The sequence below is a fragment of the Metarhizium robertsii genome, assembly GCF_000187425.2.
Source record: "Metarhizium robertsii ARSEF 23 chromosome Unknown MAA_Scf_7, whole genome shotgun sequence".
In the NCBI taxonomy this organism is placed as follows: Eukaryota; Fungi; Ascomycota; class Sordariomycetes; order Hypocreales; family Clavicipitaceae; genus Metarhizium; species Metarhizium robertsii.
In genome coordinates, this window is record NW_011942215.1 from 1,870,812 (window position 1) to 1,884,275 (window position 13,464).

Genomic DNA, 13,464 nt, shown 5'->3' on the forward strand with positions numbered 1-13,464 from the left:
GAGTTGATCGCCACCCTGGCTGGCTACTATTCCATTTCGGCATGGAGCCAAGTTCTCGTCTGGCCCGCCAGCCAGGCACCATATTGTGAGAATGGCGTGGTTTAGCCGCTGCCGACGGTGTTGCTGATATACTTGCAGATAAATACGGCTGGCAGTCGTCCATTGCAGTGTGCGCCCTCGTCATTATCCTGGCCATGATTCTTCGTGCCGTTGACGTGAAATACCTCAAGTTCGTGGCTTACTCAGCCCTGGCTGTCGTGTACACGGCTAACGTTTCGGGACAGGCCGAGGAGAAAGGCAGCATTGGAGGTCGCTATCAAGCAGGAAACTAGTCCGACTATTGAAGACGCAAAGGTAGATTCGAGGGCGGAAATTAGACATATTTGAGCCATTCCCTCTGGTATTGGGTTGATGTCCCTTGACAAAAGCTCGCAACAGCCATTGTCAAGACTCGAGGTGGTATTGAATGACAGATGTGGGCGAGTCTAGCTCTCTAACATGGCTTTCTGAGTATGTGACATCCACTTTGAAGTGCTTCTGCATATATTTTTTATAATGAATACGATACATATTGGAGAGACGTATCATCTTATTATCGAGAGATGTGTTGCTTGTTTTGCGCCGAAATTTCCATGGCGAAAGCTCCAGTCAAGATGCTCCCCACGAGCCATTCTAAGTGCCAAGAAACCCACCGTTCTCCCATCAGATCGGATCGTGCCGAGAAGCCAAGAGCCGTTCCCCACACGATCTTGGTATCCACCAGACTAAATTTAATGTTCAATGTTATTTAAAAGGAGTCAAGTTGGTGTATGTATCCATCCCATTTTAATGACCGGCCACTCGCCGTTATACGTTAAGCGACATCTTGCCGACGACTCACAGTCTGGGGGGGATGTGAAGATACAAAATTGCTGACTGACTGTGGTGGGAGCGTGGGGAGATGCTCAAGTGCGGGTAAACGAAAATGGAGTCCATCACACTACCGATCATACGATATGCGATATACGCAGTTTCCCCAGAAATTCTCGGCGTTGATTGGCAATCGATGTACTCAATGCGCCCGCAGATTCTTGCATCGACGCCTTGGTGTCCACAAGATTTGCGGGGGAACCTGCTGTCATCTTGGGGTCGGCCGGCCCGGCCTCTGTCTCTTCAACCTCACCATTGTATAACTCGCCATCGTTGTCAATCAAGTATGCCAAGCCCCGGCAGCTGTTGAGTCAAGCATGCTGAGACAAGCTAGAAATCTCACGACTCCCGCCAGCAAGCACAAAGTCATCCTCCGCACATGTCCGACCGCTCCCATGAATTGTTCGGCACGCAGCCCGATAAACAAAAGTCGAGATGAATCGCCTCTTGAACCGGTTCTTTGCAGCGCCGTCTCAACAATCTCCCCACCAGACGCCGTTTGATTCCGAAGTCGACGTGCTGATTGTTGGGAGCGGCGCCGCCGGCTTGACGGCATCCTTGCGCGCGCACTTCCATGGCCTCGAACCTCTAGTCGTTGAGAAGAATGGCAAAATTGGCGGGAGTTCAGCATACTCCGGGGGTGCATTATGGATTCCTCAGAGCCCGCTCGCCAAAGAGCACGGCATCCGAGACAGCAAAGCCGACGCGCTGGCGTACATGGAAACCCTCATTGGGCACGTTGGACCAGCGTCGACGCCGCAGCGCAAACTCGCGTATCTGGAACAAGCACCATTCATGGTCGACTTTCTGAGGCATCAGGGCTTCAGCTGCAGACTCAGCAAAGGATGCCCCGACTACTACCCCAAAACACCAGGCGCATTCGCCAAATTCGGCAGAACCATCGAGCCCGGCATCTTTAATCTCAACAAGCTGAATCAATGGCAAACACTTGTCCGCACAAGACCCCTACAGCCACCGCCCTGTTTCACAGACGAATTCGCCAGTCTCACAAAAATGGGCTCATCTGCCCGCGATTTCGCCCAAGCGCTCAAGGTCCAATGCAGAATACTATGGCGCAAGGCAGTCGGCCAAGAGCCAGCAACAATGGGGCTCTCTCTCGTCGCGCAGCTTCTCCATCTAAATCAGCAGCGTAGTCTTGCCATCCGCCGCAACACCGCCCTCGTCGACATGATACAGCAGCAAGACGGGGCCGTCGTCGGGGCCACTGTGCAGCAAAACGGCCGGATCCAGAGTATCCGAGCCCGACGCGGCGTCCTCCTCTGCGCGGGGGGGTTCGCGCACAACCGCTCCATGAGGGAGGAGTACGGCCCGGCGCCGGCCAGCACGGCATGGACCAGCACGCCTGAGGGCGACACGGGCGACGCCATCCGGGCGGGCGTGAGACTCGGCGCCGCCACGGCCCTTATGGACGGCGCGTGGTGGGGACCAACTATTGTCGATCCCGTCGCTGGCAAAAACTTGTTTGCGCTGCAGGAGCGCTCGCGCCCGTTTAGTATTATTGTTGACTCCTCTGGGTCGCGGTTCATGAATGAGTCTGCCGATTATACTGCTTGCGGTCGCGGGCAGTACGCTAGAAACCGCGACGTCAAGGCCATCCCTGCATGGCTGGTGTTAGATGCCAATCACCGTAAACGATACTCTCTCGGCTGTTTAAGGCCCAGGCAGGAACCAGAGGCTGGTTTGAGAAAGGGGTACATTTACAAGGCCGAGACGCTGGGCGCGCTGGCGGCTAAGATTGGCGTCGACCCGGCCGGGCTGCGGGCGACGGTGTCTCGATTCAATGCCATGGCGAGGGAGGGGGTGGACTGGGACTTTGGCCGCGGGAGCAACGCGTATGATAATTACTTTGGCGACGGGAAGGTAGGGCCAAATCCAAACTTGGGCCCGGTGGCCGTGGCCCCCTTTTATGCGGTTGCCGTTGTGCCGGGAGACTTGGGCACGAATGGGGGCCTGGTTACCGACGAGCATGCGAGAGTGCTTAGGGCAGATGGCTCTGTGATTAAAGGGCTGTATGCTGCTGGGAATACGACTGCCAGCGTCATGGGCAGGTCGTATCCTGGGGCTGGATCGACCCTTGGTCCGGCACTGACCTTTGGTTACATAGCTGTGAATCACATGGCGAGCGTGTTGACGGAATAAAGGGGAACTTTTATATAGTCTGGTCCTACCCAGAGCTTTGCCCAATATAGTAAATATAATTGTATTTTTTGTATTTGTATTATATTTCAAATACAATACAATATCATATATACTAAAAAATGTATTTATAAGAAGTAGGTTATAAAGCTAACTTACCTCTTTAAAATCATATACGTTAAATTACATGAGACTCTACCTCGTAAGCCTCGCCCCCGTTCTCAACTAGGAAGATGCCGCCTTCATCATCACCAAGGGTGCCATTCCACTTTTCCTGGGCTACTTCGCGGAAGCTTTTCTGTGTTGATTACAGTCAGCGGGCGACCCATGGATAGTTCTCGGAAGGATTCTCCGTAGGGATTTCTCACCCTAAGGCGCCTGAACTTGAAGTACAAGCCGCCAAAGAAGAGGATTCTCCTCTCGTCGCCCTAGTCATTTCCAGTCAACTCGGTCTAATAACAGCACGGGGGCGGGTGAAAAAAAAACCTACAACGGCCTTGTGTTGATGCCATCCCCCAACTGCGCCTCCGCGGTGATATTGGACCGACCCGCTCACGGTGCCGGCCTGCGGCACGCTCCCCTTTACCCCGATGGTGACGGAGTTGGCCCTGTTTGCCCAGGCGTTGATGTGGACGTCCTGGGCCGACCACGTGGTGGTCATGACGTAGAAGCCATGCTCGGCCACGTCGCCGCACATTTGTAGGATCTTTTGCGCGTTGTCCTTGGCCCACCTCCGGAAGGGATCTTTGTGAGGATACGTCGTCAGCTTGACGGCGTCTCCGCAGAGCAGGACCGCCGCGAAGCCCGAGGTGGCCCTGTATTCGAGCAGCGTGGAGAAATCGACGGGGATCCCTGCCGCCACGCCTGCTTCGGCCTTGGCCTTGGATTCCGTGACCGTGTCCGTGTATTTGGGTCCCCAGGTTTCGAAGTATGCCGGCTTCAGGACCGTAACCCCGGGGCCGGCGAGGCCAGCCTGCTTCAGCGCGGCCTTGTCGTTGAGGTCGATGATGCTTTGCCAGAGTCCGCTGTCGTCGATGTACCCGCACACGCCGGGTTTCGCCTGGTCGTGGACGTCAGATGCCGGGTGAAAGAGGGCGTAGCCTTGGCCCCAGGTCATCATGGCCTTGGCGTATCGCTGGTGCTGGTTGCTAGCCATTGATGTTGGGTCTGGTTGTATATAATCCTACTCTCCGGGTCTGGGCTGTGTTTGTTGTGCTGCTATGCTCTTGTGCCACGGCGCGGTGCTCTTCATTTCCACTCCATGGAAAATGTTGGGCATCCATGGTCTCACGTGTTCTGGATGCCATTGGCTGTCTTTGCAAGGCTGCAAACGCGCATGCTGACACGACATACGGCTCTGCTGTCGCTCCTGGGGAAAACCACGACTGGACTCATATACCGTGCTGCAGCGTCGCCACGAAAAGATGCCACGGATTATGCGCTGCGAGCCGTACAGGGCCGTGCACGGGCTGTTCCTGGCGTGGAAAGATGTTGCGCAGCCAGAGGCGGCCATCAAGGAACAATTGAGCGACCTCAAGGACACCCTGGAACATTACTACAAGTACGACCAAATCGAAACGTGGGAGATTCCCTCACACAAACCGTACAACGCCTTGGATCGAAAGCTGCGGGATTTTATCGACGACAACGACGGCGAAAAGACGTTGCTGATTGTGTACTACCGCGGCCATGCCACAAGGGACGGAAGGTCGCTTGTGCTCAAATTGTGAGTGATGCCGTCTCCCTCGTCACCATGAGCTTATTTCGGCTCTGACGCGGCTGCAGGCGTAACAGCCAAGAATCTCCCGGCCTGTCGTGGACGGCCATCCAGCACAAGCTCATGGTCGACGTCGAAGCCGACGTCCTCTTGATCCTCGACTGCTGTCATGCCTACAGCGCCGCGTACTCGGACTTGACAGGCAGAGACGCGAGCTCGGAATCTCGGGGGTGCGTAGGGCTGCTAGCATCCGTCGGCGACAACGAGAAGTCTCACCTGCGTGGCGAGCACACCTTTACCAAGAATCTCATTGCGCAGCTGGAGGAAAGCCACGCCGAGCCCGTCGAGGTGGCTAGGCTCTCGAACGGCCTGGAGAAGCGTTGTCGCAATTGGCGAGACCTCCGGCCCGAGGACGCGTGGAAGATCAACATGCCCCGGTTTCAAAACTTGTCGATCCATATTGACCGGCAGATGTGGCTCATGAGAATCGACGAGCAAGCAGACGCCGACAAGACGCCCCGAGCTCCGCCGGCGGTCATGCAACCTCGGGTCCCGACGACGCGTGCCGACGCCCCCCAACCGGCGAAGCCCGAGACGTATCCGAATTCCGGGCCCGTGACATCCCCGCTTGATCTGCCTGCAAGAAAAACAGCGTGAGTCCGGTCAAATAGTACTAGGCGCAAGCGAAGCATCCGCGCAACTAACCTTGTATATACAGTGCGGAATTCTGGACCGAACGCCAGCACATGCTCCAGCTGCTGCTGGATAGCGAGATTGACAGAGTCGACAACGAGCGTCTGGTCAAGGTAGCCATCCTGAGCTCGGGCGTAGACGAAACCTCGGCGCTGGTCAGCGCAGCGGCCAGGCGAGGTCAGTTGGAAGCCCACGACTTCACCGGGAGCAAGAGCTGCGCCGACGAGCTGGGCGTCGGGACGCACAGCGTCAACCTGATGTTGCAATTGACAAAATACGCCAAGATCTATGCTGCCAAGGTGGCGACCAGCAGCTTTTCCCAAAAAGTGATTGTCCGGGAGGTTTACTTGGTACGTGCGTTGCGCAACCCAATCCAAAGACAGGAGCTGAACGCACTCACTGCAGGCTCTCAGGTTCTGCATCGACACATGGGATGTCGATTTGATTGTCCTCCCGTTTTGGTTCGAGCAACCGGTTTTTGACATTGAGCTGCAAATAAAACGAGGGCACGCGAAAGGCAAGCGGATCATGGCCGCCGCCGAGTTTGATCCAGTATTAAACTCCCATGAGTCCCATCTATCGTTCCCGGCATGCATGCCCGGAGTCATGGCCATCGTCGCCGCCGACGGCCTAGGGCGCCTGGCGCACCCTATCTTTCCGCCTAAGCACTCGCCATCCGTTGAATTTTCCACCCTGGGCCAGGGCGTCCCTTTCTTCGAGGACGACGAGACGGCGCCGTCCTGGCGGCATTGCCGCGGCGTGGAGGACATTTCGGTGGCTGTTGTGGTGACCGCAGCGCTGCTGTGCAACGCCCGGAAATATGCCTGGTGCTGTGTGGCCGGCTTGCCCGACTTTGTTAGATGGCGCAAAATGCCTTTGACCCGTAAGGGCTCTCAAACCTCGTTGAGGCTCATGTCCAGTAAGTGCGATGGGTACTCCTTTGTTGCGCCGTGGTTCTTGTGGAACAGCGAATTTAAAGAAAGTTCCATCTGTGCACAGTTTGAAATTGTGGGAAATATGTTATGGTTAGCTGACATTACAAACTCGCCGGTTACTGGACAGCTGGGTGTAATTCACGGCCATGGCTCATCGAATTGTCACTAAACCGCAGATTCCAGATGTTGTTACCTTGGACATTACCAGTGGGGTTTAGCGCGGGGCGGGCCAACGGCCTGGCGGCGAGGACCGTCGACGCCTTGCCCGATTGGGGTGCCGCCTATTGAACCCGGCGGGGGACATCAAACGGGCCAGACTACAGACTGTCATGCTGGTCCAGTCGGTATAATCAAATTGTTTGGCGATCAAGTACTGTAATTACGATTCATTTATTAGCAATATCTTGTAACTTACGTATCACCTCCTATTCCCGGTTAAGAGGCGGTGACTAGCCAACGGAGCAAAACCATCAAGGATACAAGGCTTCAAAACATCAACAGGTCAACTGCGTCCACAAGCAAAGCAGCCCGTCACTACAAGGTCTGCACGACTGCCGGTAAATCTTCAAAAAAAATTAATAATTACATAGAAGTGGTAAAATCACCGCCACTCTAGCCAAAGTGACACGATCGTCAACCAATTCCCAACTAAAACCCCCATAATACTACACAATCGCCATCTCAAGCCCACCCACGCCTCAGCCATTCCCCAAAAGACACTTTTATCCCAGCTTGACCGGGGTGCTCAAGGTCAGCGTCACCGGCGACCCCGACAACGTAACCCACACGATTGGAGGCTCATTTCCCAAATTGTCGCTCTTTGGAGAGCCGCTACTAGCGGAGACGGTACCGCTTGGGATGGTTACCGGAACAGGAACGCTGCAGGCCGCATTATTAGCGGAGACAGTTATGGCCGTGATGGAAGTACCGTCCGCGGAATACGTGTAGCTCGCATGCGGCTGGCATGCATCCAGGGTCATGCGATTGATAAAGTACGTCGCAATGTCGTCGTGCTTGAGAGAGGTGATGGGCCAGTTGGTCAGACGGACCATCTCCTGGGCCACGGTTTCCACCCACGACATGATCAGGGACATTTTACCAGTCTGTGATCCCACAGTGATGGACGGCATATCGGTCTGTCGTAGATTTGCTTGGTGGAACATGTACGGGTCGGCCTGGAGACGCAAGAGATAGCGGCTATTGGTTGTGCGGGCGTTATCAAGCAAGTTGCTAAAGGTACCGGAACCCGCTGAGGTATCTTTCCACTCCTGCAGGGTGCAATCAGATGTATCGCAGTTGTAGTAGATGGTGGTGGCCCAACGGGGAATAATCCAGATGCCCGTGGCGCCGTTGACGGCTACAGTAGAAGCGAGCGGCCAGTACTGGTTCTGCTGATTTACCAGGATGGGCCGGGTATTATCACCCACGGCGTACTTGATGCCGTTGTCTGTCCATGCCTTGATGGCGTCTGCGTTGTGTAGGCCAGTAATTGCCGGGGGGATCAGGCCTTGGGGTGAGAATCTCTGTGCCTGTGAGATGCCCATCTGCGCTAGCCAGGCTTGGTTGAATGAGATCTCGCGGGTGGCGTCGTGGTAGGTAGAGTTGTTAAGTTCCTCGTGGGAGAAGGTATGAGAAACGTGGGCAAATGAATTAAGATTTGCTGCGGTGAGAAACCATGCAGCCAAGGGATCTAGGCTAGCGCAATCCTTGGACCAAGTATATGTTACAAAGCGCGAGGGCCACAGATCGACTCCCGTCCCAGGAGGCTTGACAAACTCGAGAGGGGGGTCGGGTGGTTGGACATAATCGACGGCTTGGTTGGGGTTGCACTTTCTCGGAGTGGAAGTATCCTCGTCGACAGACGAGTCGATATCGCCATTGCCATTGTGGCCAAGCTCCATTCGGTAATCGGAGCCAGCGGGTAGACGGCTGTTTATGCTCCTCTGCCAAGCGACATGCGCGTCTAGGTCTCCCGGTCGAAGCCTAAACGTCGTGTTGGCGGGCAGATACATTTCAGTCTCGAGATGGACGTCGTCTACTTGGGTGTTTAAATACACCTTTCGTTTACCAACAAATAGACTGCGCGTCATCCAATGGATATACGTATGCTGTAGGAAGCTAGACGTTGCAGACCAGTCGGGGGCAAAGTCAAGGAACCACACCATCTGTTCACGGCCGCCGATGTTGTTGATGACGGCCGCAACAGATTCCGTCGAGAATCCAGCAGCAGGCGAAAAGACAGCAAACGCCGTGGCGATGCTTGAATCGGTTATCTGGGCTGGATAGTGCCAGAGGCCGACTGTGCTTACAGTCGCGCCACTATGCCAGGATTATTAGCAACCAAGGCGTCGATACAACCGCGAGTAAGAGGCCACCTACGTCTTGAGATTTGCGCCCGGAAAGGGAGCGCTGCTGTTGAGGCTGACAAGCTGCTCTTGGTTGTTGTTGCAGCATGACCCGAGAGCCGTGGTGCCTGGATTGCGTCATTAGCAGAAGTCGACGATTGCAATGAGATTCCGGGGCATCGTCATGCCCAAAAGTGGCGGTGCTCACCAAATTCCGGGCCAGGAAACTCCTCGAGTCGAACCATGCGCACGTGAAAGGCCGACTGATAACTGTAGAGCTGGTTCCATTGATCCGTCGTCAGGGCGCTGCGGTACGTTCCGTTATAGTCGTAGGCAACGCTGTCCAAAACGACGATGCTTCCATAGTTGCCATTGGTGGCGGTCGAGTTCAGGACGGGCAGCGATCCGCCGGCCTGAGGAATCAGTGCCTTGGTCCAAGGGATTCCATACGCGTCCAGGCCAAGGCTTGCTTTTGCGACATCAGCGTCGTTGGCGGCGATGATGAGAGCCGTGGAGGTGACGGTAGTAGCGGCGGCTACAAAACGAACAGCAACCCCCCAAAGCGCAAGGTAGCGCGATGATGCGTGGTGCCGCATTGCAAACGGGATTGGATTTTTAGTACTAAACGAGTGACTAGAGAGTAGGCAACTGATGAAGTTGTCAAAATCTCAACTTTGGAGCTCCTGATGTCTTGAGACTGGGCTCAGTCTTGGCGGCACAATTGGGCAATGCCTGACTTTAATTCAAGGAGAAAGGTTCTCGGTTTCAACAAACGCGCTCATGAAGAACATCAACAGCCGCGAGTTGCGGAGAAGGTCAACCCCAGTTGAGACGAGGATCCGGTACTATCTGGATGGCCCGATCGGCTGACTTCTGATGAATCCGCAGGCATGTTCCCTGTTCTTCGTACAAGGCGGACTTGACATGAGGAGCGGTGGGCTCGGGAATACGGCATGTGCAAGCGGCATGGTAGCCCAAAGCGCATTAAAGGTCTGGTCTGAACGAGGCTGGTGTTGTACGGAGTATTGATACTATAGAGTCTGGTCTAGACACGGTCCCATTGCCGCGCACGGACGGGGCCGTCCGTTGATGTGACGCGGCCCTGTTTGCCGCCCCAAGATGATTCCGTTCTAGCCGGTTCGTATATGGCGATTGACGGTGCCCCTGGATAAACGGGTAAGCGGCATAGTAGGCTGGTGGCCGATAGAGTTCAAATGTTTCAATGCCGATGCCTTTATGCCGTACCGCGGAACCTGGGGTGACCTTGCAGCATCTACAGCCGCAAATCTTGCTTGGTCGTCGTGTGGCACCAGTGCTGCTGCTTCGAGGTTAAATTCCTGCCGTCACCCTATGGAATCTAGGTCGAGACTCACAGATTGCATTTGCTGAAGGTTCTCAATCGTATGTACATACATACCCATGTGGGGGATTCCCGAGCGGCAGGTCAGCTCACGGTCTATGCGGTTTCATCAGCTCTCGCGCCTAGCACCCTAAGAGGTCGAGCGAAGTCCAAGTGGGTTCCTTCGTCAGCGTCGTGCATCTTTGGTTTGCAGCCTAGTACAGCCCGAGAGCCAATTTTGAGACCAGACTCTCCTAGCTGGCTGACAGTAGACCCATACGAGCCCTGTCGATCCCACGTCTAGTTACCCTGCGGCGCTCCTTATTATTATTGGTACCGACTTGACATTTCGTCGTAGAAATAACGCGGTGTAGGACCAAAATAGAAGGGGATTCGTGATCGGCGACTCCGGACGCGTAGTTTGGACACGCCGACAACGTCCCGTTCCTTCCCGCGACCGCTTCAGCCTCCGAAATTGGCGACAATCAGGGACTTTCAGAATTTCATGACGGAGATGCTTCATAAACGTACGTGATCTTCCCTTCTATAGTCTGTCAGAAGCAGTCGCCGTTTGCCCCATTACCGGTCGAGGCACCCACTGATACGCCGTTCATGGCGTACTGCGGCAGTCAAACCCCAGAAGACCAATCCGTCAGCCGCGTGTCCTACCATATTCGAAAACGGCTCAGGTAACAGCAATTCACACCGAATCAACCGGTCAAGATCTTCAACTGCTAGACGCCGAACTTGAAATTTGGATGGCCATGATTTGGGACCCCGCAAACAAAAGACGTCTTTAAATACAAGAAGTCGGTGAGGGACTTTGCCCTAGGTCCCGTGACCGTTGCCCTCGTGTAACCTTTGACATTGGGCCATTTCCGTGTCACATACGAAAAGACTTGCGCTCTCCGCTAGCCTTCCATATTGCCATGACTCTGCCGGCGATGGAGCAAGGTGTCTGTCAAGGCCAAGTGCCACAGGTGCAAACCATTTAAGGGTGAGGGGGTTCGCAGTACTAGAGCTGGGAGGAAATTTGGCTCTGGCTTATTCAGACATGAAAGCCGTTTGTCAGTTCCCAGTACTAGGGCTCATCCACAATTCATAGATATCAATGAATGAACCTGCAGCTGTTTGACCCAACTTTGGCAAGATTTTCTGTTTTGGTAGACTACTACGATTGCCACGAAATAACCGAATTTTTTGCCAATATTTGGATAGAGGATCTCCAACTCTCTCTGCCAACAGTATACGGCAGAGACTCGACTATCTGGCTCTTTGTGTCGTGGGTATTTCATCCGAAAATATATTTAAGCAGATGACGAGGCTGGCTATGACAGATAGTCGGGGCCCTCTTGAGACCGTGTGCTTGCCACTGCCGCCCAAATTATTAAGTATGGATTCATATCTTCCACGCTGGGGAACACGCTAACTTGCGATACAGCTGCCATCGAGAAAGAACGAACGGAATCGGTCCGTAAAATGATGCAGGTACTCGGCGAGTTGCATGACGATCTTCTCAAAGGCGACAAAGGATGCAACTTTTCATGCTCATCCGCGCTTCTGGGAGCACTAATGAAAGGAATGGACTCGAACAAAATTGAACGGAACCAAGATCCGGAATCTTTCGCCAAATACAGTGTAAGGCAGATCTATTCGATACTAGTAGGGATGGAAAGCCCAGTCAACTATGATTATACTCCAGGAGCCTTTCGCTCATATGAACCTCATACTTGCACCCTGAAAAGCATGCTTAAGCCAAAAGCTGTTACGATTTGGACAGGATTGACAGGCCTATGGGTAGGCGACTACAAAGCTTAATAGAAGAACTTGGTGTCCAAGTCTAGACGGAAAAGTCTATTGCGATCAGCTCCCGCTGCATGGACTGTACGAGTATAGGAGAAATGCGCAATGCACACGATGGTCACGATTGATGGAGTTTTGATCCCGGATTTTATCCTCGGGTTTTATATACCAGAATTTGATGCGTTTAAGGAAACAATAAACATTTTTCTACTTTTAAACATGTCCGGCTCCTTGATTGCTAATGTATGTCTTCGCCTGGAGTTTCGTCCTCAGCAACGCAGGGCCCAAAGAGAATGGTGGATGCACGTGAAAATATAGACACATCAGGGTGCGTCACGTGAGAGATAATTCGATTATCGGCATATCCTCCATTCTCAAAGCTTGGCAAATGGCATCTTGAATACTCTCACACGGCCTGTGGATCGAGCAGGACACCAGCACTGTGCGGACATGAGTCAAATTGAAGTTGACGGCACCTGGGGGTTCAATGTTCGTTATCATCAGGGGTCTGGTCCCGTGCCGTGCCAAGGGGCTTGCAAGGGCCCCCGACCCGACCGGGCACGAAAGGGGCCAAATTTGCAGGATTTTTCATCACTCATCTCAGCTCTTTCATCATCATCACCAATACAAAGCTATCAATTGAGGCCCTAAATAGCCTCCAAAAATGTCAACATTTTCCACTGCGCAAATTGCTGTTGTAAACGCAACAAAATGAAACAAAACCAACCCACCTCATCTTCACGTCATCGCCGTACGACAAGGGAACTCCCAGCCTGGTACCGTCGTTTAGTCATCCTTACCATCACAGAGGACCGTGATGTTGAACCCTGGGACTTTGACGAAGACATATCAGAGTTAGGAGAGGATGAAGGCAACGAATCCGATGGCTCAGATGTCGAATGTACATGTGACGATGAGGACGACTGCGAATGCTACCTCTCAGGTGATGACGAGGAATCAGAACATTCGTATACAGGATCAGATGCCGATTACTACTATGAGTTAAAGGAACAACGCACAGACCGAAAGATGCAGCACAGCAGCAGGAAGAGCGAAATTCCACTCGGGAGGATGAGAGTCGCAAGGAACAAATAGTCTACGCAGCCTATGAGGCCATGCTGGAGGCTGAGAAAGGGGGAGACAGCCCTAGGCTTGTCTTGTATCGCGATTAACAGCTATAGACTAGATTGAAGCGTGGAATTATCCTTTTATTAAAGCTATCTAGGGAGGGAAAATAGGCCCTTTTTATAGATATTAATTATTATCTAGCTAATTACCTAGAAAGTTAATAATTAAGGGATTTAGTTATTAAAAGTCTAGCTTTAATAAGTAATAATATAAGCTTTTTAAAGGCTTTTAATAGCTTTATTTTAATAATTATAATAAGGCTTTTAAGGGCCTTTTAATAATACTAATAAATAGCTTTTTTTTTTATTAAAAAAGGGCTTTTAATATTAATATACCTTTATAACTTATTTTAAAAAGCTATTAAAATTTAATAATTTTTAAGATAAGCTAGATTTTAGTTATTTTAACCTTTTTTAATAATATTAATAATATTAATAA

General features: G+C 52.7%; 6 protein-coding genes across 6 annotated transcripts in view; 4 read left to right on the top strand and 2 right to left on the bottom strand.

Moving 5' to 3' along the window:
* The window catches only part of MAA_08884 (Major facilitator superfamily transporter), a gene marked incomplete at both ends in the record, with an annotated part of 2,177 nt that extends 1,845 nt beyond the window's left edge, over nt 1–332 (top strand). Inside the window, 2 exons of the mRNA XM_007826882.2 lie at nt 4–85; nt 139–332. Of these exons, the coding sequence (XP_007825073.2) occupies nt 4–85; nt 139–332 (276 nt within the window). The remainder of the gene's footprint in view (nt 1–3; nt 86–138) is intronic.
* A 1,012-nt stretch (nt 333–1,344) lies between these two features.
* On the top strand, nt 1,345–3,069 carry MAA_08883 (FAD binding domain-containing protein; the record flags this gene model as incomplete). The annotated part of the gene is made up of 1 exon (XM_007826881.1): nt 1,345–3,069. One exon carries the CDS (start codon nt 1,345–1,347, stop codon nt 3,067–3,069), a length of 1,725 nt encoding a protein of 574 aa, XP_007825072.1.
* A 175-nt stretch (nt 3,070–3,244) lies between these two features.
* On the bottom strand, nt 3,245–4,222 carry MAA_08882 (uncharacterized protein; the record flags this gene model as incomplete). Its single annotated transcript, XM_007826880.1, has 3 exons — nt 3,245–3,364; nt 3,435–3,494; nt 3,557–4,222. The coding sequence occupies 3 exons, from the start codon at nt 4,220–4,222 to the stop codon at nt 3,245–3,247; spliced, it is 846 nt and encodes a 281-aa protein (XP_007825071.1).
* Nucleotides 4,223–4,490: 268 nt separating this feature from the next.
* On the top strand, nt 4,491–6,699 carry MAA_08881 (Peptidase S8/S53, subtilisin/kexin/sedolisin; the record flags this gene model as incomplete). The annotated part of the gene is made up of 5 exons (XM_007826879.1): nt 4,491–4,792; nt 4,852–5,436; nt 5,502–5,826; nt 5,882–6,395; nt 6,620–6,699. 5 exons carry the CDS (start codon nt 4,491–4,493, stop codon nt 6,697–6,699), a joined length of 1,806 nt encoding a protein of 601 aa, XP_007825070.1.
* Nucleotides 6,700–7,133: 434 nt separating this feature from the next.
* MAA_08880 (uncharacterized protein) lies at nt 7,134–9,352 on the bottom strand (the record flags this gene model as incomplete). Its single annotated transcript, XM_007826878.1, has 3 exons — nt 7,134–8,730; nt 8,791–8,884; nt 8,965–9,352. 3 exons carry the CDS (start codon nt 9,350–9,352, stop codon nt 7,134–7,136), a joined length of 2,079 nt encoding a protein of 692 aa, XP_007825069.1.
* A 3,257-nt stretch (nt 9,353–12,609) lies between these two features.
* MAA_08879 (uncharacterized protein) lies at nt 12,610–13,070 on the top strand (the record flags this gene model as incomplete). The annotated part of the gene is made up of 2 exons (XM_007826877.1): nt 12,610–12,866; nt 12,920–13,070. The coding sequence occupies 2 exons, from the start codon at nt 12,610–12,612 to the stop codon at nt 13,068–13,070; spliced, it is 408 nt and encodes a 135-aa protein (XP_007825068.1).
* Nucleotides 13,071–13,464: the final 394 nt, after the last annotated feature.